The following is a 25,039-nucleotide window of genomic DNA, read 5'->3' as shown; positions in this document are numbered from 1 at the left end:
ATTTGTGGACACCGCAACTTTCTATTCTTAGGTGTAAAATCTAGCCAACTTTTAACCGTCCTACTTTGCATCTTGTATTATAGTCAATTATAACATGATACTCTATGATTTTTATTGATGAATAGTCAATAAGTAAAGTCTTATGGTGTCGTTTTATAATATCCAAATTTTTATGTTTTGAAGGACATCAATAGAAAACGATAGAAACACTATATCAAAAAAAAGCTCCTGAATCCTGATTCATGATGTGAAATACTGATTTCTAAGCGCCAAAAAAAGTTATTATTTTAAGACTATACATTTACTGTATTATAGACGAGTGTACTGCACAATATAGTAGGTAATAATGATAGATAGATTAGTTAAAATTATCAATGTATTTTTTAAAACCCAATAGTATATGTTATATAACTTTTAATTATAACTATATTTTTCCCTCTTTTTCAAGAACTTTGATACGTTCCCAAATAACCTTCTTCTTGAACACAATTTTAGTTACCTTATTGAGTATAGTTACTATCTTATAACGCAAAACATTTAAAACACATTATGATATGCTCATGTTTCAAATTTGCTCATACAACAGAAAATAAATGGCAGGTAATTAATGTTGATAAAAAAATAGCCATATATTTTTTTTTTCTGAATAGCCGATAGACGGCGTCCTATAATCTAATGACAATGCAAATTCATTCAAATTAGTTTTCGAGATATAAAAATACGCCCTTTTTGACATTAGAATTTTAGATTTCAATTGTATCATTAATTCCTCCCGGCTATACGGTATATCTACTTCTATAATATGTGTTTATATACCAACAAACGACGCTGTTAAACGTATCTATATGATGTTCAGCGAAACTAATTTGGTTAACATTATACTGTCACGGTCCCATGTCTATTGTTTTCATCTATCAAGTTGAACCCCTGCAATAAGTTTGGAAGTTACTAATACTATTGTTCATTACACTTGTTTAAATAATATAGAAATCAGAATTGTACCGCTGCAGTACTCTAAATTATATCAAACACAAAGTGACCAATTAATTAAAATTATTTACTTTGATAACGATGAATATTAATCAGAAATCGAAAATAACTTTTATTCTTGTTAATAACTAAAATGTATTTGAATTGCGATACTAATTACTAGCGATTTATTATTATTTGGATTTTATTGTTTTGTAACTTCTAATCAAAATAAACATTAGCCATTACAAAATGTTAGTCCACCTTGCCTTTTAGTTAACTAATTGTAAGGTAAAAACCGCTTACAATTACTTATTTCTACTTTATTTGGTTATATTCCAATTATTTCCACATTACTGTGTAAATTAACAAAAAAAAAAAAATATATTTGTCTCAAAGAAAAATATGTTACAGATTTTTTTTTAAAGTTAAAATATTTTTGTACACAATATTGTACCTGTAAGTATAGAATTTTTAATGTGTTCTCTGTTCATAGAACACATAATTTATTTAGACACGTCCAATGTAATGTCAATTATATACTTATATAATTTTTTTTAACAACAATTTTTTATAAAAGAAAATTACGTAATAACAATAATCCTAGTAACTAATATTTTACTACATACGATGGATTAGTGTGTGTTATCCAAAAAAATTCGACAAACAGATATCAAACTGACATTTTAAAAATTATATTTCGTTCTTAGAATGCCAGGAGTTATGACACAAATACATTTCGTTAAAAACATTATAATGACAATAATATGCTTAAAATTGTATTTTAGTAGGTAAAAGATTATAATTGATTATTTGTCTATAATAATTTGTTGCCGTTGTCGCAACTCGCAGTCAACAATATGTGAAAATATTTTCAAATACCAATTGCAGTTTCGTTTTTTAAGTTTTTAAGGGAGGCTGGGGAAGGCAATATTTTCGACCGGGCCATTTAACTGAAAAAAATCTATCGCGAGCTTCTTGGCACATTTTTATAACCTTACATAATTTTATATTTTTTAAGGATGATTTTCCGATGTATTCAGTTTTATTCTAATGTTACAGACTCATTACAGAGTACACATCTTCAGAGCTGAGTTATCTCGATCAGGGGGGGTGTTGTACGGCAAAACTCATAGTTCATAAATAGCGATAAGAAACAAGCAAGACAGTGAGTATAGTCACGATAGCGAAATGGGAAAACGTCAACCTAGAACAGTAGACATGAAAACATCCGATAAATTTCCCCATAATGGTTCAATCCATAAAAGCTTTAACACATTCATAATTTTATATTTGTTAATTTAATATCATAGACACAAATTTCCCAACATTTGGGAAGAAAATTGACCAAAAAACGACGTGAGACGTGCGACGTGGTACCTACTTGATGAGAATTTAGTTTACTGGGAACTTGTCCCTTTCAGCTTCGTCTTGTAAAATGCAAAATAAACAATAATCGAGATCTACCTTCAGATTAATTTTCAGACTTTAAGCCCTAAAACTTTGCTAGAAAAAGGGAAACAAAGAAAAAGTATCCATCCCTTCTAGGAGAAAAGGGTTTATGATATTATTTTGACTGTCGACGTTTATCGGTAGTAGTATGTGTAATTGTAAAAATTAGGTGCATTTGTAAAAATGTCTAAGATACTTAAATGTCATGATTTTTCACTAGGCACTAAGATTAGAATATTAAGATGTTATATCTTTCCTATTTTATTATATGGTGCCGAAACATGGACATTAACTGAAACATTGAGTAAGAAAATTGAGGCATTGGAAATGTGGCTGTACCGCCGTATCCTAAATATCTCATGGACAGATCGAGTATCCAACATGTGCGTACTACAAAGAATGCAAAAGGAAAAAGAATTACTGAAAACTATAAAAACACGGAAATTAGAATACCTGGGTCACATAATGAGAAATAACCATAGATATGGACTGCTACAACTTATACTTCAAGGAAAAATAGAAGGCAAGAGAAGTGCTGGTAGACGAAGGATACCTTGGCTAAAAAATCTCCGGGACTGGTTTAGCACAACATCAATTGAACTATTTCGTTCGTCGTTAGTAAGAGAAGCAATATTCAATATGATTTCCAACATCCGAAACGGATAAGAACTTCAAGAAGAAGTATGTGTAAAGAATATTCCCTAGAAATTTGAAACTAATACGACTATTTTTAAAAGTGCCTTAATTTTAGCCTTAAGGTTGAAAAATATATACGTTTTATCGGTGATTTTCTCAATTTTTAAAGGGGTTGAGTAAATTTTTTAAATTTTTAGCGAACTATAATATACACTTTTAGGTACGATTTCTGATCTATAGTATAGACTTGCTACTTGAGGAAATCGGTTTAGTGGGTTAAAATATACCATTGGTCTATACAAAAAATATATACAATTTTAAAAATGTATTAATGTAAAAACTTATTCGTACCTTCTCAGCTGCGCATCGAAGCTAAAACCAACAAACATGTATATGTACTTAAAAGTTAAACTACATATATTTAATACATATTATATTTATCACTGTAAATTGTAATTATTTTTAGAAGTTCTGGAAAAACATAAGGAATTTGATATAAACCTTTGGAAATAAAAAACATATTATGTATACCGTCACTTTAGTATTAATTAAGATTTCTTATGAAGTTTTTACGAATTATAATTCAGATTAAAGCAAAAAACTATTAATTTAATATGTCGATAGTATATACAAAATGTATTTAAATAAGAAGAATAGTGATTAAAACAAGTAGAGGATTAGAGGAAAGAAAAACAGAAGAAGTTAAGGCAATAAATTAATAAATAAATTTAATCTTAACAATCTTTTATTCTTAAGATTTTTTTTATAAATATAATTATCTGCGGCATATAACATATAACTATTTAATTCGGGTTTTTTACTAGGCAACCTATCAACCTAATCCCGGTTTAGAAAGCCATACGAGTAATTATAATTAGGTTCTTATATAAATATCGTTCAGTTACCGAAAGTACCGCGTACTTCTATATGACTTATTTGCGATTATTATAGAAATTAAGTATCCTTCATCACAAGAGAGTGTTTCTCAGGTTTTTTATATCCAGATTATAAGGATATGTAAAAAACCATACATTTTAATACTTAATTATTGCAACTATTTTTAAATAATTGTTTAATTTCGTTGAAAGACTCGCTGAAGTCGTGCAAATGAGTTTTCATAGTGTCGGCCATAGATTTAAAATCCCATTCTTCCTTATCGGTTTGTCGACCTTCTGAACTCTTCGCGCCTGCGTACTTGTCCACATTTGGCTGCGCACAAATGTTTCGAACAGCGGCCGAAGCCTTTATTTCGGTCATTTCATTTTTTAAACGTTTGTTTTCTCGTGCACGCTCTTCGATTGTACATTTTAGCTGGTTTATGTCGTGCTTCATAAAATTTATCTTTCTGTCGCTCAGTTGTATTTCGTTGGCCAGCTGTTCTCGTTCAGTCTCATACTTTTGAACCGCAATTTCAGCACACTGTTGAATCTTTTTAGCATCCTGCCGCTGTTGTTCCAACGTCGACTCCAACCGCTCGACGTCTTTCTCATATTCGTCCATCTGACACTTGAGCCTCTCCCTTTCGGCGTGCGCCTCGCAATGCTTATTTTTAACCGCCATTAGCTCTTTGCCGACCTCCTCGGCTTCGGCCTTAAGCACGCTGATCTCCTGGTCGGTCTTGCATTTGTCTTGTAAACGTGATTCTTGGAGCTCCACGATAATCCTTTTCAGTCTTTCAATTCGACCGGCTTGCGCCTCTAACTCCTGTTGTCGGTCTTCCAGTAACCGTTTGGACTCGGCTATATCGGTGTTTTTTGTACTCAACTGACACTGTAGCCCGGCCAGTTCGGACTGCAACGCGCTAACCCTCCTTTCCGTTTGATTTTTCAATTCTGCCATAGACGACTTCAGACACATGTGCTGCGCCTGACCTTCGGCGATTCTCTTCTCTAGCTCGGCTAGTTCTGTTTTTTTGTCCGCAGTGGCTTTTTGCGCCCTGGCCAAGTCCTGCGCACTCGAATGAAGTAACATATCAGCCTGTTCCAATTTAACGCGCAACTGCTTGCCGTTCTCCACCTGGTTGGCCATTTTTTTGTGCAGTTTACACGTTTCGTTTTTAACATCCACCTTAGCGTTTTCCAGCTCTCTGACAACGTTCTCCTGTGTCTGAAACGCATCGGTCAGCTCGGTCAGCTCACACCTCAACTTGTCGTTTTCCTCTCGGTATTTGTCCACTCGATCGCACTGCGAATCGTACGAACTACACAGACAGTCATATTTACCGATGAGCTGGCCGAACATGTCATTTTGCTTTTGGATGACCGACTCCTTCCAACAGTCAATGGTGTATAACTGTTCTTGCAGACGATCCCTTTGTGTCACCACGGTATCGTAACCACACAGCGAGTCTTCCAGATCCCTGATCCGATTTTCGGCTTCTAGCAGTTGGCATTTTAAATTTTCTTGATTTTCTGTCATTATGTTACAATTGTTCAAAATGTTTTATTTAACTTTAAAGTAATTTGTATTTATTTATTATTTCCATATACATGTTGACGATGAAAAATAAACAATCAACACGGTGGTTTAAGAGTTTCCCGAAAACAGGGCGACCAACAAACTTTTGAAATTTGATTATTTTAATTAAAAAAACCCGCAATGGTTTATTATACAGGTATATTCTCTGGCTACCAGTGTTATTTAAATACGTCATATTCACGTTTCAAAATTAGGTAGTTTACAAAATTGAAGTGGTAAAAAAAATCGGTGATTGAAACAGAAAAAAAATTAAAATACCACTGTATAACATAATCAATTATAAAATATACTACACTATACCAGTTGTTAACTCTTTTAATAATATTTGTTGACAAATTGTCTAGGTTTCTCAGGAAGCCGATCTTCGATTTAAAATTTGGTATGCCTAAAATAAATTAAAATATAATTTGGTAATTATCACTGAATTTTCCAAAGTAATATCATAATTTTGGAGGTCTTCAAAAGAGAAAATTGAAAATCGCCTTCCTTAGAAACCTGTATAATTGGTTAACAAGTACATACATATTTCAAAAATTAAAATCAAATATTGGGAAGTATGTCTAATTTAACACCGCTTATTAGTTATTGGTCTAAAACGCATGAAAATATTAGTTGTGCTCCGACCCCCTTAATAGAAATAAAATATCGATAAAAGCCTTGGGAAAACAATAATGTGTTTTTAAGATAAGAGTGAATCCCCGATTAAGGTTGATCGTCTGTCTATAATAATTTTTTGCAGTTGTTACCCGTGTATCGTAATCACTTACCTACCTATCTGATAACCTCTAACTACTAAATTATTTCATGCATAGCAACCGATTTAATTTATTGGTTCAATAAAGTAGACCTTTTACCTTCGCCATACGATTTCTGATATACAAACTTGCTACATGAAGAAATCGGTTCAAAGATCTAAAAAATATCGTGGATTCAGACACACACACAAAAAAAAAACAATAATAAATAAATAAAGACACATTATTATAAAAACAATGCCTTTCAGCTCTTCGTCGAATCTAAACAACTGATTTTATATTATAATACTTAAAATATATTATACATATTAATTTTATATTTAAAAAAAGTTATACTTATCTTTATTTTTTAAGATCGAAAATTAAGTGGTGTAAAATAACGGTGATGTTTTTTTGAGATGGTTGATATAATATTTGATGGTTGACGGTGATATTTTTACATCATTAAATTAAAAAATTAGTTTTTCCCACTATATTATAAAATATAATATATCAATATACAAGAAGGAATTTCGATATAACAGATATACCGCACCCCGTCACTTCAAAGATGTGTTAATGAAAATATTATATGTTCCTCCCCTTTCTTATCCTTCCTTTCACCTTCATCTTCTTTTCTCAATTTTCTCCCCAACTTTCCTTTTTCCCTCCTTTCTCCTATCTTCTTCTCCTTCCCTTCCCCTTCTCTACCGCTCTTCTCTAAATAATCAGAAACCATTTACAATATACAATGTAAGTTGTACATAACCATTTACAGCTGTTGAGTTTTCAAACAAATTTTAATAAAATAAAATGTGTTGGCTTAAAAAATAAAATCATTACAATTTCAATAATACGAAAGTCGGTTTTTAATAATAAAGTAGATAGCTTTTTTTATAAAAAAAAACTGCTTTCTAGCAACGAAATCCAAACTTGGAGACTGTTAACTTATTGCCTTAACGATGAGCAACGTCTCTCAAAACAACGCAACGAAACATAGTTATAGAAAAATGTATTTTAAAATTTAATTTTTGCCATTTATTTTTACAAAATATTTACATCTTATAATTGTGTGCATTCAAATATTTTGTGGGTTAAGACTTAAATGGTACCAGTGTTTGTTGTCTTATTTTTAGTTGGTGTCAAAACAAACACGAATATTGTTTTCCACAGTATTAGTTGAAAAATAGATAGGATATTCGAAGCAAAAAAAACATTTTTGTTATTTATCAAGTCATTTAATCATTTATTTTTAATCCAGGATAATATTGATTCCACGCTTATTTCACAATTATATTATTGATAGGTAGCAAATAACACTGTTTGTTTCCTAATGGTTGGGGATAATGTATTTTTACTTTAAAATGAAGACATTTGAAAAAAAAAATAGATTGTAATGTATTTTACGATCGTAATTATTAATCGTTTTCAAGAATGTTACATAGAATAGATGGAAAAAAAGAAAACATAGTTATACAAAATTTAAAAAAATGTAATTAAAAAATCATATTATTACTGATCGATGATGATGAGTTCATCAATACCCCAATCTTCATAACTGTTGTCAGGCAAATATCTTCTGATAATTATAGGTATCTTACGCTTTTTTAATTCTTTCATTGCTATCTGCAAAGGATCAGTTTCACCTTCGAGTTCTACCATTACTGGAGCACACATGGCTATCTGCAGAGCTCTGGTTCCTAAAACTCGAGCTCTTTCATACCTGTACAAAAAATTGGAATATACTAAATAATGTAAAATTGAAACACATTTAATAATGTAAAAAAAAAAGAAGTGCTAACCCTCATTTAAGGATACATTATAACCCTGGTTTTAAATATGTCTACGCTGCATGCGTACTAAAAAAAAAGCTACCATGGATTGAATAAAATATATTCTGTATAGCTATGTTTAGGTGAACATTTTATGTCAAGGATGCTATGATAATCAGATAAAAACAATCGAGTCCTAAATACTGTACTAACAAATAAACATCACAGTTTAAGAGGAAGCCACACAGGCCATTTCTAAGGAGTAAAGTATAGGCAATTTTTCGAAAAATCTTAATTTAGAGTTTGAACTATAATGCATACTTATTAGTACAGTAATGAGGATACATTGTTGAATGCCATTTTTTTTGTCACACTATCACAGTCATTTCTATAGGATAAATTACAATTTTTTCCCTTCAAAACTGCTTTGCGCGAATTAATTTTTCTCAGGCTTCATTATAGTTAATACAAATAAATAAATAAATAATAATAAAATAAAAATAAATTCATACATATTAATTATTACAAAATGATCTGTGTTCTATCATCCATATTTTTTCGATATACCTAATACAACCAACGCTATACCATTTTTAAAAAAGTAAAAAAATCTTTTCTTAATTAATTAATTATTCATTAACTGGTTGAAATATTAAAAAAAGAGCGTTGGTAGAGCACAGACAATGTTGTTTAAATTATGTAAAAATTTGGTCTCTTAGTTTTGATTACAGCCTTTGTAAAATTAATACGGGCAAGGCGGGGTTTTTGAAGAAAATAACGGGTTTGTGACGTCCTCTTAAACTATAAGTTAAGATTTTGCAAAAAAAAATGCCTATATATATCAGACTCCTTAATAAAAAAACAGGTTATAACGTCCTCTTAAATTATAAATAAATAACTATTTTATAGAAAACTGTTTAAGCATTAACACTATTTAATTATATCTAGACAATTATGTTAATATATTGTTGTGTTTGAATACAAGGATTGGTCTATGTAGCTAACACCAGAATAATCTACTACAAAATTAAGACAGCCATTCGTTTTTTTGCTATAAGAATTTTTTTGAGAAATTTTTTTGTTGCGTGTATACACATGTCCCAGTATAACAGCTAATTTTCACCAGTACCGTACACACTACACTGTTTTCCAATAGTCGAGTGTTGTCTATAGTAAGTGAATGATGAAATATTCGACGTACTTAGTCATGTATTTTGTAGTGATACGCTTAGATTTCTGAACTTGGCTTTGAGCTTCTTGAATTGGCAAAATGTCTATGTTGTCTTCATTTTCCTTAAAAATAATAGATATAACATTATGAATCCAAATAATACATAACTAAAGTGTACTAAATATATTATAACTGTCAATTTAATTACAAAATAGCTTAAGCTTGGTAATGTGGCGAATGCAGGCAAAAGGTTGCCGGCCGGTGTCTGAAGACATTGTTCGGTAGTTGTCGTGTGCGTATTTATATGTGCGCTCTGGGTGACTTTGATCACATGCTAGAAGTTCGCTACGGTTCGTCACAACTACCGAGATCTGGCGATCTGACCATGTGTTGAGGCGGTATCGATGCCGACAGCTAGGTTGTGCTAGCTGTGGCGCCTCGTAGCCATACATCCGCCACAGTAACAAAACTTAATTTTTGTAATTTTTTTAAAAAATGCAATAACAAAAATTATAATTCATTTTTATAATACTAGTTTTTAAATTTAGATATTTTTGGTAAAATCATAATTCATCTAGCATATGAAGGTAGTTGCTATTCGTGAGCAGCAATATACATTATTATTATTGCGTATGGCTTTTATTGACAGGGAGTAGGTAAGGATAACGCCTAGTTCAAGTCGCCTATGAGTGGGATGGTAGTATTTCTCTCTCTAGACAGTTGCCCGCCAAAAGAGAGAGACCATTGTAGAATAGCACTATACATATAATCACATCTCACATCGTCCTACCCTTCTTTTTGTTTTTTGCACCTTTTTAGAACAAATTATAAAATTTGTACTTATTTGCTTTTTTTTTTTAAAAAGGCAGCTTTAAACAAAGGCTTCCTTCTGTTTTAAAGAGTTCTGTTTTGACAGTTCAGAGATTGCTTGCATAGTAGTATGAGGTTAGATTTTTTTTTCTTTATACGTTAATTATTTTTTAACGACACTATCCTAACAAGAGTTTCGCAGGGACTCAAGTCAGATTATTGAGTTGGCAAGCGTTAGGAGTCCCTTAACACGGGTAAAGGTTTAATTAATTGAATGTTATGTATTTTAATAGTTATCAAAGGCAAGTAAAAAAAAATGTTAGCATAATAATTTTTGTTCATTAAAAAAAAAAAAATACGAAAACGATGATTTTACTTTTTAAATTAAAAAGTTAGTATGATATTCAATATCTGACTTTTTCAGCATACAAAAATACACTTATCTCACAAACAAAATGTATTGTTGTTTTTTTTTTGAGAAATTCGCAATAAAATTAACTTTTGAAAAAATCTGTAAATGTATTAAAAAATGTAATATAATATAATTTGCAAAAGTATAACTTATAGAATTTACTAATAAAGTAGTTTACATTTTTTATTTACAAATTTAATTTATTAATCACAAGAAACTGAATTTTTTAAATGATTTTAAATTTTAATATATTCTATGGCTACATAACATAGTAGCCATAGAACTATGATTTCTTTACAAAATTGAAATCAGACCACCTTAAGCAGTCAAAATTTTGAATAGCTTTTTGGTCTAAAATACCATTCAAATATCGTTTAATCATTGAAAAAAATATACAAGTTAAAAATAATACCTTGAAGCTTATACAAATTAATTGACATGATCGAACATTTATTAAAACTCCTTTTATCTTAAATATTGCCTATAAAAAATCTTCTTAAAACCATCTGCTTTCAATTCCCTTAAAAGTTTTTTTTTTACAAACCTATAAATAACTTTTTAAATTTTTATCACGGAGCTCAGGAAATATTATTATTTACATAATTTACAAAAATTAATTTTTTTGTTCTGTTTCCTGATCACAGAAATTTGTCTAATTTCTTCTCTAAAACTATTAATGTTTTGTTTGCTTACTTCAGGCTGATCCAAGTCATCTAAATCTGGTTCATCTTCAACATCCTCAAAATCGTCAGCACCACCACTAAATAATATAAAAATCTATTAGAATGGTATTAACCTAATTGAAACTACTTATATAGTAAAATTTTAGTATTCATCAAAACAAGCAGAGCTTCTGTGCGAGGGGGAAAGAGATCACCGTTTTGCAGACTGTGGAAATAAAATCGATACGTGTATTATGTAAAACCCACCTATTTTTTTCAATATCAAAGGATAATTAAATAAAATAATATGTTTTTTACCTAGACAGAAGTATATTTAATAGGAAAATAACCAAAAATTTCAAAATTAACATATTACATGAGATGTCTAAAAGTCTGTGTGTAATGCTTCAAACGCGTCTCCGTGCTCTCATTTCGTCAAGCCCTAATTAGTGCTACATTTTTTACTTTTTATTATATTAACTTATTTTTAAATTTAAACTTGACTAAACTTTAAGCCTGTGACCTCTTTCTAGACTGTAAACTGCAAAACTAGGATATTATTAATTTAGCGGAGCAAAGCGACCTGCCGTCTTATAGAGGTCTATAAGTGGGGGGGGGGAGGCAAGTATATGTTTCATTAGGAACTGTGTTAATGTGTAGTGTTATTAATTTTATCCAATTATCTTCTGATATTGAAAAATGTAGGGGGTCCATGTAGTACACAAGTACCTCAAAACTCAATACAAATCATGCACTAAAGTCAAACTACAATTTGTCCTACAATTGTCGTCACCGATGTATGGAATTATTCCTACCATTCATGACTATACTAAGTCTAAAATCCTATTAAATACAAGTTTCGCTTATTTAAGGAGCTTTAAACAACTTATCACGCTTTATGATTTGTATATGATAATTGATGAATGATAATAAATTATTTATTTTGTAAAAATGTGAAAAATTTTAGTTTTAAAACATTTAGCCATTCACTTAGTTTAACCACGTATTCAAGTTTAATAACAATTACTTACTCGTCATGATCAAATTCTTCATCGGCCATGATCTATTGTTTATTAATCCAAACAAATAATAGCTGATAGGAATAAAATAATAATTGTTAAAAAAATATCTAACTAACTATAATTAATAAGTTAAATAAGTCCACGCCGCATAATCAAGTGTTGTACTTACTTGCGAGTTTTTAGATTTATAATATTATGATAGATTCGAATTGGTTTTAGTTAGGTACGAAAATTGAAAAATCGCAAGCAAAGATTTACGAGTGTGAAGTTAGCCATAAACGAGCCAGCAATATTTGATAACAGAAAGTGTCATGGCGTTGGTGTATGTTGTGTTGCAAATACACTTATTATTCTAAGGGGCAGTCCATATATACCCCAAACACCGACGATTATTATTATACGATATCGACTTAAATAATTAAAATATATTATAATTATCGACAAAACAGTAAGAGTATATTATTTAACTTAAAAAAATGGCACTTGGGGTTTTGCGGCCGCCGAACCCAACCCAGCAATAAAAAAGCGGCCGACCGCCGACCGATTGCCGACCTAAAACGACGGCAGTTATGTCAATTTTTGACAATGTTCCGGAAGAGGTCCCCTCAATTTGATTATACCAATCGAAAGCTTACTAAAATGTCTAAAAATTCGTCTCTATGAAAAAAGTTGGCACCAGGGGTCTTGCGGCCACCAGAAGCCGCCGAACCCAACCCAGCAATAAAAAAACGGCCGACCGCCGACCGATTGCCGACCTAAACCGACGGCAGTTATGTCAATTTTTGACAATGTTCCGGAAGAGGTTCCCTCAATTTGACTATACCAATCGAAAGCTTACTAAAATGTCTAAAAATTCGTCTCTATGAAAAAAGTTGGCACCAGGGGTCTTGCGGCCACCAGAAGCCGCCGAACCCAACCCAGCAATAAAAAAACGGCCGACCGCCGACCTAAACCGAAGGCAGTTATGTCAATTTTTGACAATGTTCCGGAAGAGGTCCCCTCAATTTGATTATACCAATCGAAAGCTTACTAAAATGTCTAAAAATTCGTCTCTATGAAAAAAGTTGGCACCGGGGTCTTGCGGCCACCAGAAGCCGCCGAACCCAATCCAGCAATAAAAAAACGGCCGACGCGCCGACCTAAACCGACGGCAGTTATGTCAATTTTTGACAATGTTCCGGAAGAGGTCCCCTCAATTTGATTATACCAATCGAAAGCTTACTAAAATGTCTAAAAATTCGTTCTATGAAAAAAGTTGGCACCAGGGTCGCGGCCACCAGAAGCCGCCGAACCCAACCAGCAATAAAAAAACGGCCGACCGCCGACCGAAACCGGCGGCAGTTGTCTACTAGTTTTTTTAAATTGATGGTAAATAAACTAAGGTTAATTAGTGTCTTGTTTTTATTTTATTTTATATTTGTAATATTATTCATTTTTTTTTATGACTGTTAAATAAGGTTTTATAATTTTTCAAGATAATACAAATCATATTGTAACAAATCTACAGTCACCAAAAAAACTATGTATGGAATATTTAATTTTTCAGGAAATAGTTAATTATGAAAAAAAAAATTATAGTTTGTTATTTAAAATAAATAATATTATTGACTACCTATATAAATATATTATGTTAAAATACACTATTTCCACTGAATTTTGCCAAAACAAACTAAGTTGTGAATATGGTACGTTTTGGCGCGATTCGTTTCACAAAATTATGTTTTAATGTATCTAAATTTAAATTTACATATTAACAATTATCATAAATAAGTTCAGATTTCTTTTATGCATTTTTAGAATATTACAGTTTTTGTCTATGACTTTCTTATATGCTACAACAGAAATTTGATGTCACTGGAAAAAGCGAAAAATAGCAATAGCACGTTTTGCATTGTCGCCCTTCAATTTGGGTGTTCTTTATTATAAAGCTATTATTTAGTAGAGTAGTGCGACTGCAACAAGTACTCGGGTAAATTATATTAACTACAAACTGTTTAAAATATTTATTATGCTAAATATCCAGTTTAACCAATAAAACTTTTTATTATTATACTAATATTAACTAAGTTTAAATGTGTTTAATTATTTAACAACGACTCCTAGTCCTGCCGATACCGTTAGTCGTTTAGTGTACTGTACGGTCCTTCACAGACGCGTACACTACAGCTGCAACGAATGGATATGATTTTTCTTATGCTACATTAAAATGATGTAGGCTGTAGCCTGTAGGGCATGTGTACAAATTGCTGGAAATTATTATTCTATAGCTAAATATTAAATAAATATTATGAAATCGTAATGCTTAATTTATTTTCCTACTGCTGTAGTCTACTACATAGTACACTTACAAAAAAATAATTCTTTGAGATTTTTTTTTATTTTTGCTTAAATTTGTATTTACTGGCCTATAAGTTAGCTACGCAAAATGTGTTTTTAAAAACCACTATGGACTATTTCAAAGGGATTGTAATGGATTACTACAATTAACTAAATGACCGATTTCTCCTCGAACGATAATAATGCACGACCTAAATGGGTTTTTTCTCTACTTTGTAGCCCAAAGGGTAAAACAACGTAATAAATTGTAAACTCCAATTATAAATTGTAAAAACCGATTTATTCATACAACTATAAGAAATCGTGTACTCTGTACCTAGCCAAAGGGTAAAACCATGGCATAAATTGTAAACTCCAATTATAAATTGTAAAAACCGATTTATTTATACACTATAAGAAATCATATACTTTGTACAAAAAGAGATTGTAAAAACACACGAATAAGCCATTTTAATAAATCAACTATCCGACAATGTTCCACAATTAACAATGAACAGCTCAGCCATTCACCCGCAACCCGGACTCGGAGATTGGCCATTGCACCACTTGGGAGAGGTCAACGAGCCGCCAAAGGACGACTCCTTCCACGACGATCGGACGGCCATTTGACGTAAATACGAGCTGCCTCGCCATGCGGGCTTCAGAAGTGTTTTGGCTGTGTATTATGACATACCTGCAACAAGCACTCATTTTCGTTATCTGTGTATCAACTTAATGCTTATATTGTAATACATATATTACCTATTTTTTAATTGAAAGTATTAACTTTATTTACGAAACATCCATCTTCCTTCTTCAACCTTTTGTGTACAAGTACTCAAAGGCCACGAACTTGCGAGAACTTTACAGGATGATAGAATATCGGGTCTAGTATGATTATAAAATTAATTCAATAACACAATGTAATTATGTAAGCAGCTCATAATTCTGGGTTATTGTTAATTTATGTTAATGGATTATATTATATATTAGTTTATATTATATTATTTTATATATTATAGTTAGGTTGTTTTGCAGGATGTCATGATTGGCTAAATGACATCATAGCCCATAGGCCTTAAACTTTTAAATTGTTATTACACAGTATTTCTTATTGTAAACTAGGTCACGTCTAGTTACCCCTTGTAATTATTTTTAAAATTCGTGGGTGCGCGTGAAAAAGGGGTTAAGTCAACCACTATGAACTTTTCAGGAAATGGAAAATAAAGTTTAGAAGAATATGTAAGATCAGGTATTAGGATAAGATAAATATCTTTTTAATAAGATAATAAAATAACTTGTTTTATACTTTCCTGTATAAATTAGAACTAGAACACTATTCAATTGTAAATTCAAAAATATTTAAGTCGACTTATTACAAAATACACTAAGATCAGAAAAATAGTGACATCTCATCAAACACTTCTTTATTATTCATTGAATATTACACTTAGACTTAAACTATAAAACACAAATGATAGTTTTTTTTGTGAATTTGTCGGTGCATATAACTCATTTTGCACAAAATGTTGACTTAACCTCTTTTTCACGCGCATCCACGATAATATTATTAGGCCTTCCTAGTTCTCTAAGTTAAACGTCATTCACTAATTTATATATTACTATATAAACTGATTTTTAATTAACCACAATTAGGCCAGTTACTTATGCCAGATCATAGACATAGTGTGTCAGTAAAAGTTATAATTATATATATATATATATATATAATTGTTATTGTGTGTTTATTATAAATTACAGCTTTAAAGTCTTTTAAGTTAAAACGTGGTTTATATATATTCTCTTGGTCCTCAATTTTATGTAGTGAGCTCTGCTTACTACAATAGCATATATTTAATCTATAGTAGTGACGCAACGCCACCAGTTAGGTGCCTGTTATTTTTTTTTTTTTAGATACTCCAAAGTAGCTTAGCTGCTTTAAATAGATATTTTATATACTATTTATCATGGTTTTTTCCACGGCACGGGGCACCTGCTGCGCCGGTTACTGTTGTCACGCCCAGTGCCTTTCAACATACGATAATGCTCTATTATTGTTATTATTGTTATTGTTATCAAACATGCCAGTTGCCACCTAAAACCGGTTTTGGTCGCGGTGCCCGAACCCGGAGATTTCGGCGCGACCGATTCGCCGCCAGAACAAGGGACGTTAAAATTATAATATATAACGAGGAATTACTTAATGCCATTCTAGAGGGGCTAGGATTTTATAACACAGAGATTAATGTATATTTATTTAATTTTAGTGTCAATGAAATATTGATTTTTAAATCGAATCTGTTTATACAAATATATATTAAATACACTTTTAATTTATACAAATGTTTTGATTATGCATAAATGTAATGCAATGTTTTTTAAAATTAACTTTTAAAAAAATAAGTACAGATTGATTTATATATTGTTTTCATTAAATGTAATATAAAATTATTTTAAAACAAATTATATGATTAGTTAACCATTATATAAGCACTTCTTCGGCGGTCGGTAGACGGCCGGCTGCTTATATTTTTGTGCCTGGGTTCGGCGGCTTCTGGTGGCCGCAAGACCCCCGGTGCCAACTTTTTTCATAGAGACGAATTTTTAGACATTTTAGTAAGCTTTCGATTGGTATAATCAAATTGAGGTGACCTCTTCCGGAACATTGTCAAAAATTGACATAACTGCCGTCGGTTTAGGTCGGAAATCGGTCGGCAGTCGGCCGCTTTTTTATTGCTGGATTGGGTTCGGCGGCTTCTGGTGGCCGCAAGACCCCCGGTGCCAACTTTTTTCATAGAGATGAATTTTTAGACATTTTAGTAAGCTTTCGATTAGTATAGTCAAATTGAGGGACCTCTTCCGGAACATTGTCAAAAATTGACATAACTGCCGTCGGTTTAGGTCGGCAATCGGTCGGCGGTCGGCCGTTTTTTTATTGCTGGATTGGGTTCGGCGGCTTCTGGTGGCCGCAAGACCCCCGGTGCCAACTTTTTTCATGGTGACGAATTTTTAGACATTTCAGTAAGCTTTCGATTGGTATAATCAAATTGAGGGGACCTCTTCCGGAACATTGTCAAAAATTGACATAACTGCCGTCGGTTTAGGTCGGCGGTCGGCCGTTTTTTTATTGCTGGATTGGGTTCGGCGGCTTCTGGTGGCCGCAAGACCCCCGGTACCAACTTTTTTCATAGAAACGAATTTTTAGACATTTTAGTAAGCTTTCGATTGGTATAATCAAATTGAGGACACCTCTTCCGGAACATTGTCAAAAATTGACATAACTGCCGTCGGTTTAGGTCGGCAATCGGTCGGCGGTCGGCCGCTTTTTTATTGCTGGATTGGGTTCGGTGGCTTCTGGTGGCCGCAAGACCCCCGGTGCCAACTTTTTTCATAGAGATGAATTTTTAGACATTTTAGTAAGCTTTCGATTGGTATAGTCAAATTGAGGGGACCTCTTCCGGAACATTGTCAAAAATTGACATAACTGCCTTCGGTTTAGGTCGGCGGTCGGCCGTTTTTTTATTGCTGGGTTGGGTTCGGCGGCTTCTGGTGGCCGCAAGACCCCCGGTGCCAACTTTTTTCATAGAGATGAATTTTTAGACATTTTAGTAAGCTTTCGATTGGTATAGTCAAATTGAGGGGACCTCTTCCGGAACATTGTCAAAAATTGACATAACTGCCGTCGGTTTAGGTCGGCGGTCGGCCGGCGGTCGGCCGTTTTTTTATTGCTGGATTGGGTTCGGCGGCCGCAAAACCCCAAGTGCCATTTTTTTAAGTTAAATAATATACTCTTACTGTTTTGTCGATAATTATAATATATTTTAATTATTTAAGTCGATATCGTATAATAATAATCGTCGTTGTTTGGGGTATATATGGACTGCCCCTTAGAATAATAAGTGTATTGGCAACACAACATACACCAACGCCATGACACTTTCTGTTATCAAATATTGCTGGCTCGTTTATGGCTAACTTCACACTCGTAAAGATTTGTGTTTGTTTGGTTTGTATTTGTTATCAATTAATACGCTTTTGTACTAATCACGATTAGGCCATGGAATATGAACGATTGATAAGCACATGTGTACGCCACAAACGAAACGCCAAAATGAAAATCCTTACGTTAGTACCGATTTTAGAATTATTTTTATTATATTTCACATGTTTATAATAATAGTAGCAATTTATTTGTTTAGATGTCAACAACGAAAATCGCTAAAATGCTTTAGACCTCCATTTCCTCCACTGAGGTCCTGATATTTTCAATTTTTAATGACTATTTCCAATCTTAAATACTTACTACTAATATTTTAATTGCATTTTTATAATTTTGCCCGGAAGGGTTTATTTTACAATAATATAATTTTATAGGAATTAAATAATCAATGATATAAGAGCACAACATTCAAAAGATTCGTACAAAGGCGGTTACCCTAGACCTACAAAGAAGTATATTTATGTTATAGGTCTATCATACTTCGATGAAGAAGATAATTAACTCACTATAACGCCTTCCTTAACTAAAGGATGTGTGCAAATCATATAGACCCATAAAGAAAATAATTTATAGGTCAATGGTGCAAATGGCTAAGGATAGGATAATTTCTTCTTCGAAAATAAATTGTTTAACACTTTCTGTTATCAAATATTGTGCTCTACCTTATCAGTAGTCATAAGATTGAGGTTACAACAATATTTTAATTTCAATAATATCAAAAAAAGAATTAATTCTTAAACTATACTATGGAAATTTTATAATAGTTACTTTTTGATTGTTATTATGTATTACAAATTGTTATGTTTCTTTCGTATTATGTTGAAAATACGTACTTAATTCTAGTTGTCTTTTTTGTTTTACGTTTCCTGCAAATTACTTTTCGGTATCTAACGTTTTGGAAAACACTTAATTAAACCTATTTGGTTTTAAGAACTACTTTATTTTTTAATCATAATAGAGCGGATAAATTGGACTAAAATATATCATATATTCATATTTACGTTATTAAATTAGTTAATTTAGATAAATTAATCATATGTCATTAGCAAATTTTTAAATTGTAAGTGTGTTGATATTGAATAAAATCTCATAGTTCCATATTTTATAATAATAAATTAACTTACAATATATTTTTCGAATTGTTTAAAGAAATATATTATGAATAAATTGGGCAACTGTTTGCATTTTATGCGACTGAAACATAAAGCATCATTAAATATTATAAATCACTTATACTCCTCACAGAAACAAATATTAAATTACCTTCCAGCAGTTTCTTATTTGCCATCAAGTGAGTATATTATTTCTTTATTTTGTATGTTCATTAACCTTTCTGCTGCTGACACTAAACACTTATCCTGTGCTAGCTAATTTTTTTAGCAAAATTAAAGAATTTATATTAAGTATAATATGCTGCCCTTTTAGTAAAAAGGGCAGCACTTATTTTAGTTTTCTATTTCAAATTAATTAATAATAAAAAATACATAAGTACAGCTTAGCAGGTTGGTACTTTAGTGTGGTGTTTATACATGTACACAGCAGTAAAATGGTTAAAATGTAAACACTTGTTTTCTTTCAGGTTTTCTGACGGTAACTAGATACTTGTCAAATGACACTCAAACAGATTTAAAAAATGTCACAATTAATAGTGATGTTTTGTTATTAAGTATAAAAAAAGCTAGCAGTACAAATGATGTATTGGAAATGTTAAGAATACACAATAATGTTATGACTCCACTTCAACACATGGAAGCACTTAATACTATTTTTATTTTGCAAAAGAAACAATGGTAAATATATAATGAGCATTCCTTTTTTTAAATTTTTGTTCACAATTCAAAATGTGATTTCCAGTACCAAATTATCAAATGAAGAACTGATTCGTAGTCCAGAGTTTACAGTACTGTGTCGTAAAATTTTAAATCAATCAAGACATCTTGATCTTAATAATGTTTTAACAAACATTAAGTGTTTATCATATTTGGGCGTACCTGTAAACAGTAACATTATGCAAATGCTGTTGCAGATAATGAGCAAAATGGTCAATGAATTGTCCTTACAACAAATAATGTTTCTACAGTTTTTACTGAAAGATTTATCATCGTGTCCATTAGTTGATGCTCTTAAACTTGCATTACCGATTGTTTTTGAAGCTCAGATACAATACAAAATGATAGACAACCTATACTGGCAAGTGGAGTTCCTGAACTATATTACAAAACACAAATTATCTCAGGGTACATTTGATTTTGTCATGTCGAAAATTAATCAAAATTTTCATGAAATAAATCCTAGTTTAGCCAAAAATCTAGTCTGTACATTATACCAGTATGGTTATTCCACTGAACAGTATATATCTATTATAAATAAATGTTTAAATATTTTAATGAGCCAACCAAAATGTCATCTAACAATATCTGATACCGAAGCTATTTTATCAAAAATGATAAACAAGTATTTATTAGTCTCGGAAATATTTTATAACGAGTTGTTTATAAATCACACAATCGATCAAATATTAAAAAAGCAAACGTCATTTGAAGCATTATCATTTATTGTCAAAAAAATTAACAAAGTGGTAAAAACAGAACTCTTAAATTATATACTTACTTTATGAGTAGAAATAATAGTTTATATTTTTTTCAGGGATTTGTTCATTTAAAGCTTCTTGATCATTTAACAAACCTTCTAATTAGTGAACCCGAAAGTCTTAACAATTGCAAGTTTGGGACTTTATTTTCATACATTGGAAGTTGTTCCATTGCAAACTATATTCCTCCAGGGTTTCACGTGTTAAAACCTTTTATTCTAAAACGACTAATCATGCAAAAGGTAATAAATGGTATTATATGGATCAATATTAGTACGACTATAATAAGGTTTAATAGTTTAGATAGTAGGTGCAATTAGTAAAAGTTAAATGGCGCTAAATCAAAATAAGATAGTAGGAGTTTTTGGCTCCCTGTAATTATTTTTCGTAGACATTTGGCTTTATAAAATTATTTTTCTGAAAAAGTATATACAAATGTGACATCTATGGGAAAAGATACCTTATATTCCCGGAACAAATTGTTCAGGAGAACAAAAACTAACTAAATTATTAAGATTTACCACTTGAAAACTTCATAACTTTTGAACGGATCAAGATTCATTGTGGAGGCACCATTGTAATCAGCGACTAATGAACTATAACAAAATGCAATAACCCTGATTTTGAAAAATGGAAGATAAGGTTCCTTTTTCCAATGGATATTCGCAAATAAATTATTTATTTTCCTAATAACAATAATCCATTCTTAGAATACCACAAATATGTATTCTGTAAGGACTGATAACAAATCTATGTATTTTTATTAAAGCCTTCCAAATGTGTTATGCTATTGTATAGTAACTTTTTTTATTACAAAAATAATTAAATAAATTAACACCACTATACTCTATTTCTTATAAGAGCTGTAGTGTGCAGAATCCAAAATGCATTACTCTCGGATGCGCCTGCACAGAAAGAAGTAACGCGGTTTAGTTTTTACGCAGTACTGCTCTTACATAGAATACAGTATATCAATTAAAATAGACTTATTTTGGTGACACTATACAACAATATGTTGGCAAAACAATGTTCCACTACGTTTTTGTGATATTTTTACTGTGTTCTAACTTTTGTGTTATTTTGGAATCGAATGTAAGACTAAGTAGATATTGTTTTGCTGAATTTTGTATATTATTGGATAGATTCAAATATCCAATTAACAACTTATTAATAACAACAAACAACCTAATAAATTTTCTTGTTCATAAATTTACAAAGTAACTCTACTAATGTATGTTTTGAATTATGACTCATATGAAATACATTTCTTGAAAGAATCTTGGAATCTATGTTGTACCCGGGTTTCATTATTTGTAGAAGTATGCCTTTTCCTTTAATATGTAAGAGATAAAACTTAATTATATTTAAGCAAGGTCAATTTTCAATCATTTTGTTTATTCATAAACAAGTCACCAATAAAATAAAAATATGTATACATCTTTAAATTTATTTTCTGTTTTATACGTATGAAAAATTCACGGTCATTAAACATTTTTCAACATTTAGAAAATGGTTCTGAGTTAAGTTATAAAGAATTTGTAAAATGGGAATAACTTTACATAACTTTGTTCATTTATTGTTTAGATACTTATAAAATTGACTTGTATTAGTTTATTTCTATTTATTAGTATTACCTATTTATATTATGACTTATAAAAATGAGTAAAAAGTTAATTTATATAAAGTTTAATTATTATAAAATTACTATGAAAAATGACATTAGACTTCTTCACATTGAACCACAAAAAATAACGTGACTGGAGGTTTAATACTAATTATAGGAGGTAGTGCGTCAATCAAAATTTGTTTTGAATACTGTATAAAATTTTATTTTTAATTGTAAATAGGACATATTGGAGTTGCCTTGGTTAAAACTGACTCTAAACTTAGCAGTTTTGGATTGCTGGTCAGAAGAACTTCTTGAGAAAATTTTTTCTAGATCGTTTCTTCAAGCATTTTTAAAGCGAGGTTATTTTAACTATAAACTAGTTGTATTTATTGTACCTATAAATAATTATTCTTTTAAAAATGATTGTGATTTTCCAGATGACAATCAACAAGACTATAATACTCTACTTCAACTCTACCAAGCCGTATTGACATTATACCCAGGAGGTTACCAAGGGTTATTACCGCCTAATGATATTTTGGAAAAAGCCATTAAGGTTTTTCATCCGAAACTTGAAGAATACCCTTTAAAAACAGCATTAGAACATGGGTTAGGTGGTAAAGATTATGTGATTACACCTATTCGAAGTAAATTAGGACATTTCATAGGTAACAATATTGGTTGATCGAGTGCAATATTATTTAACACTTAGATGACGTAAAATATGTTTGACAATAGATCATGTAGTAGTTATGAGACCTGGTGGTTACTCAGTTGCAATTAAAAAAGAAATCAAGGATAATACATCTGATATATTATTAGAAGACGTTCTCAACATTGGTGGCGATAATATGGTGTGAGTGTTTAATGTTTTATTTATACAATTTGCAAGTTTTACAGGTACTATATTTTATTGTTATTTCTTTTTCAGTCTATGTGTATTACTTAACAGACCTACGAATTTTGTATCAAATATTGAACGCCTGAAGGGTCCAAATGCTCTAAGAATGAAAACCATAGAAGCTTTGGGTGTAACAGTAGTACCCGTGTCTGAAATCTATTGGAACAGTCTAATTGGTTACGAAAAGATACCATACATCATGCAAGAATTAAAGTCCAAATCCAATTTGACTGAAAACCATTTAACTAGCTAGATTTTCTTTTTTAATTTGTTAGTTATAACTTATACACTATATTAATACTTGTAGGGTGTAATTATATATGTATAATAAAATTTGATTATCGAATAAAGTATACGGCGATGTCAGAAAAATCTTATTAACTTAACAAAGGAACATCCAAAAAAACTATGTTGTTCGCAAATTATAGACACTTGATTTCAGAATGCCTAACATTCATATCTAGAAGTGGATCGAAGTCTTATGTAAATTCATATATATGTAAACAAAATTATAGGACTAATCCAGTCAGATTTTTGGGAAATTCTTCAATTTCATCACATTAATTTATTTTATTAAATAATTGATAATGTGTAGGATAATGCTTAAACTGCTACACCGATTCTATTAGTTATTTTTTCAATTTCGATTGATTAACTGTTAAAATATTTTTACAAAATAAGATCTTAAATTTACTCCACATTGTTCAATTACAAAACGTGTGAACTTCCTGAATAATAATTTTTTATCTAAAATTTATGACAGCGCTATTTTGCCATCGTCAGTGACACAATTATGTACTGTGGGCATAGGCTCAAATAAGCTTAGGCCTCACCAAAAAAATTCTAGTCTTAATAAAAAATCTAAATAATACAAAAATAGTAATTTGTTTAATACTGTTTTTTCTAATTAAATTAGCATTAATTTCGATATTGTGCAGATCACAAAATAGTATCCGAGTACCTAAATATAATTACTTTTAATTTTTTGTAATATTTTCGGTGAATAATCAGCGATTTTTTGGGAACGGTGACAGTCTAACCACCGGCTTATAAATTGTTGAGAAACCGTCCCCTTGCGGAAGGAATTGTTAAATGAAAAATAATTGGCGGATTTATAGGTCAGCTATTTTTTTTTCTGACATTTGATCTGATTATTTTGTAAATATCGTCTGGATCTTTTCGTTCGCGAATCACACATCTCTTGTTGAAGTATGCATTATGTCTCAATATTAACTCAATGACACCTATGGGTGCTGGCCATTTTTTTGCAACTTTTTCCAGTCAAGTACGATGATATTTTTGTATTTATCACTGGTCTACACTGGTTTTAAATATAAGTATATGTAGTATTCTCATTTGATCATTGCCCATTGGTCCACGTATTAACTTACACCCTCGTTGGATTAATTCCATTGGGTAGCTAGCGAACCCTCCTCCACATGGAAGAAAAAAGTTTCACCCCTCTGCATTTAGTCGATGTCGAAATCCTTTGTTGGGCGTCATTT

At 31.1% G+C, this 25,039-nt stretch overlaps 2 protein-coding genes across 3 annotated transcripts; one reads left to right on the top strand and one right to left on the bottom strand.

Annotated features, from left to right (window-relative positions):
- Positions 1 to 7,642: 7,642 nt before the first annotated feature.
- Positions 7,643 to 12,380, bottom strand: LOC126844910 (DNA-directed RNA polymerases I, II, and III subunit RPABC2). Its single transcript, XM_050583395.1, has 5 exons — positions 12,288 to 12,380; positions 12,128 to 12,189; positions 11,128 to 11,194; positions 9,243 to 9,334; positions 7,643 to 7,992 (listed from the first exon to the last, which is right to left on the bottom strand). The coding sequence occupies exons 2-5, from the start codon at positions 12,154 to 12,156 to the stop codon at positions 7,782 to 7,784; spliced, it is 399 nt and encodes a 132-aa protein (XP_050439352.1). The 5' UTR covers positions 12,157 to 12,189; positions 12,288 to 12,380; the 3' UTR covers positions 7,643 to 7,781.
- Positions 12,381 to 18,476: 6,096 nt separating this feature from the next.
- On the top strand, positions 18,477 to 23,887 carry LOC126844902 (uncharacterized). 2 transcript variants are annotated; one of them, XM_050583382.1, is made up of 9 exons: positions 18,477 to 18,559; positions 19,584 to 19,725; positions 20,014 to 20,224; positions 20,289 to 21,012; positions 21,081 to 21,266; positions 22,872 to 22,992; positions 23,071 to 23,301; positions 23,372 to 23,489; positions 23,565 to 23,887. In XM_050583382.1, the coding sequence occupies exons 1-9, from the start codon at positions 18,518 to 18,520 to the stop codon at positions 23,785 to 23,787; spliced, it is 1,998 nt and encodes a 665-aa protein (XP_050439339.1). In that variant the 5' UTR covers positions 18,477 to 18,517; the 3' UTR covers positions 23,788 to 23,887. The 2 variants fall into 2 exon arrangements, with proteins under 2 accessions (XP_050439339.1, XP_050439340.1); XM_050583383.1 differs by lacking the exon at positions 18,477 to 18,559 and adding an exon at positions 19,252 to 19,494.
- Positions 23,888 to 25,039: the final 1,152 nt, after the last annotated feature.

Source organism: Adelges cooleyi, unplaced genomic scaffold, assembly GCF_023614345.1.
Source record: "Adelges cooleyi isolate 19-005CV unplaced genomic scaffold, UGA_ACOO_1.1 ACOO_flye_CR_arks_rails_tigmint_CR_PRNA_651, whole genome shotgun sequence".
Classification (NCBI taxonomy): domain Eukaryota; kingdom Metazoa; phylum Arthropoda; class Insecta; order Hemiptera; family Adelgidae; genus Adelges; species Adelges cooleyi.
This window is presented reverse-complemented; position numbering and strand designations above follow the sequence as displayed.

What these genes read in the sequence shown, in the direction of transcription:
- LOC126844902 (XM_050583382.1), top strand. Translation starts at nt 18,518, where the DNA reads ATGTGTACGCCACAAACGAAACGCCAAAATGAAAATCCTTAC. An exon ending in AACGACTAATCATGCAAAAG is followed by an intron (nt 21,267 to 22,871) that starts GTAATAAATGGT and finishes AATTGTAAATAG; the next exon opens with GACATATTGGAGTTGCCTTG. An exon ending in TAAATTAGGACATTTCATAG is followed by an intron (nt 23,302 to 23,371) that starts GTAACAATATTG and finishes GTTTGACAATAG; the next exon opens with ATCATGTAGTAGTTATGAGA.
- LOC126844910 (XM_050583395.1), bottom strand. Translation starts at nt 12,156, where the DNA reads ATGGCCGATGAAGAATTTGATCATGACGA. An exon ending in ATGACTTGGATCAGCCTGAA is followed by an intron (nt 9,335 to 11,127) that starts GTAAGCAAACAA and finishes ATTATTTTTAAG; the next exon opens with GAAAATGAAGACAACATAGA. An exon ending in ACTACAAAATACATGACTAA is followed by an intron (nt 7,993 to 9,242) that starts GTACGTCGAATA and finishes TTTTTTGTACAG; the next exon opens with GTATGAAAGAGCTCGAGTTT.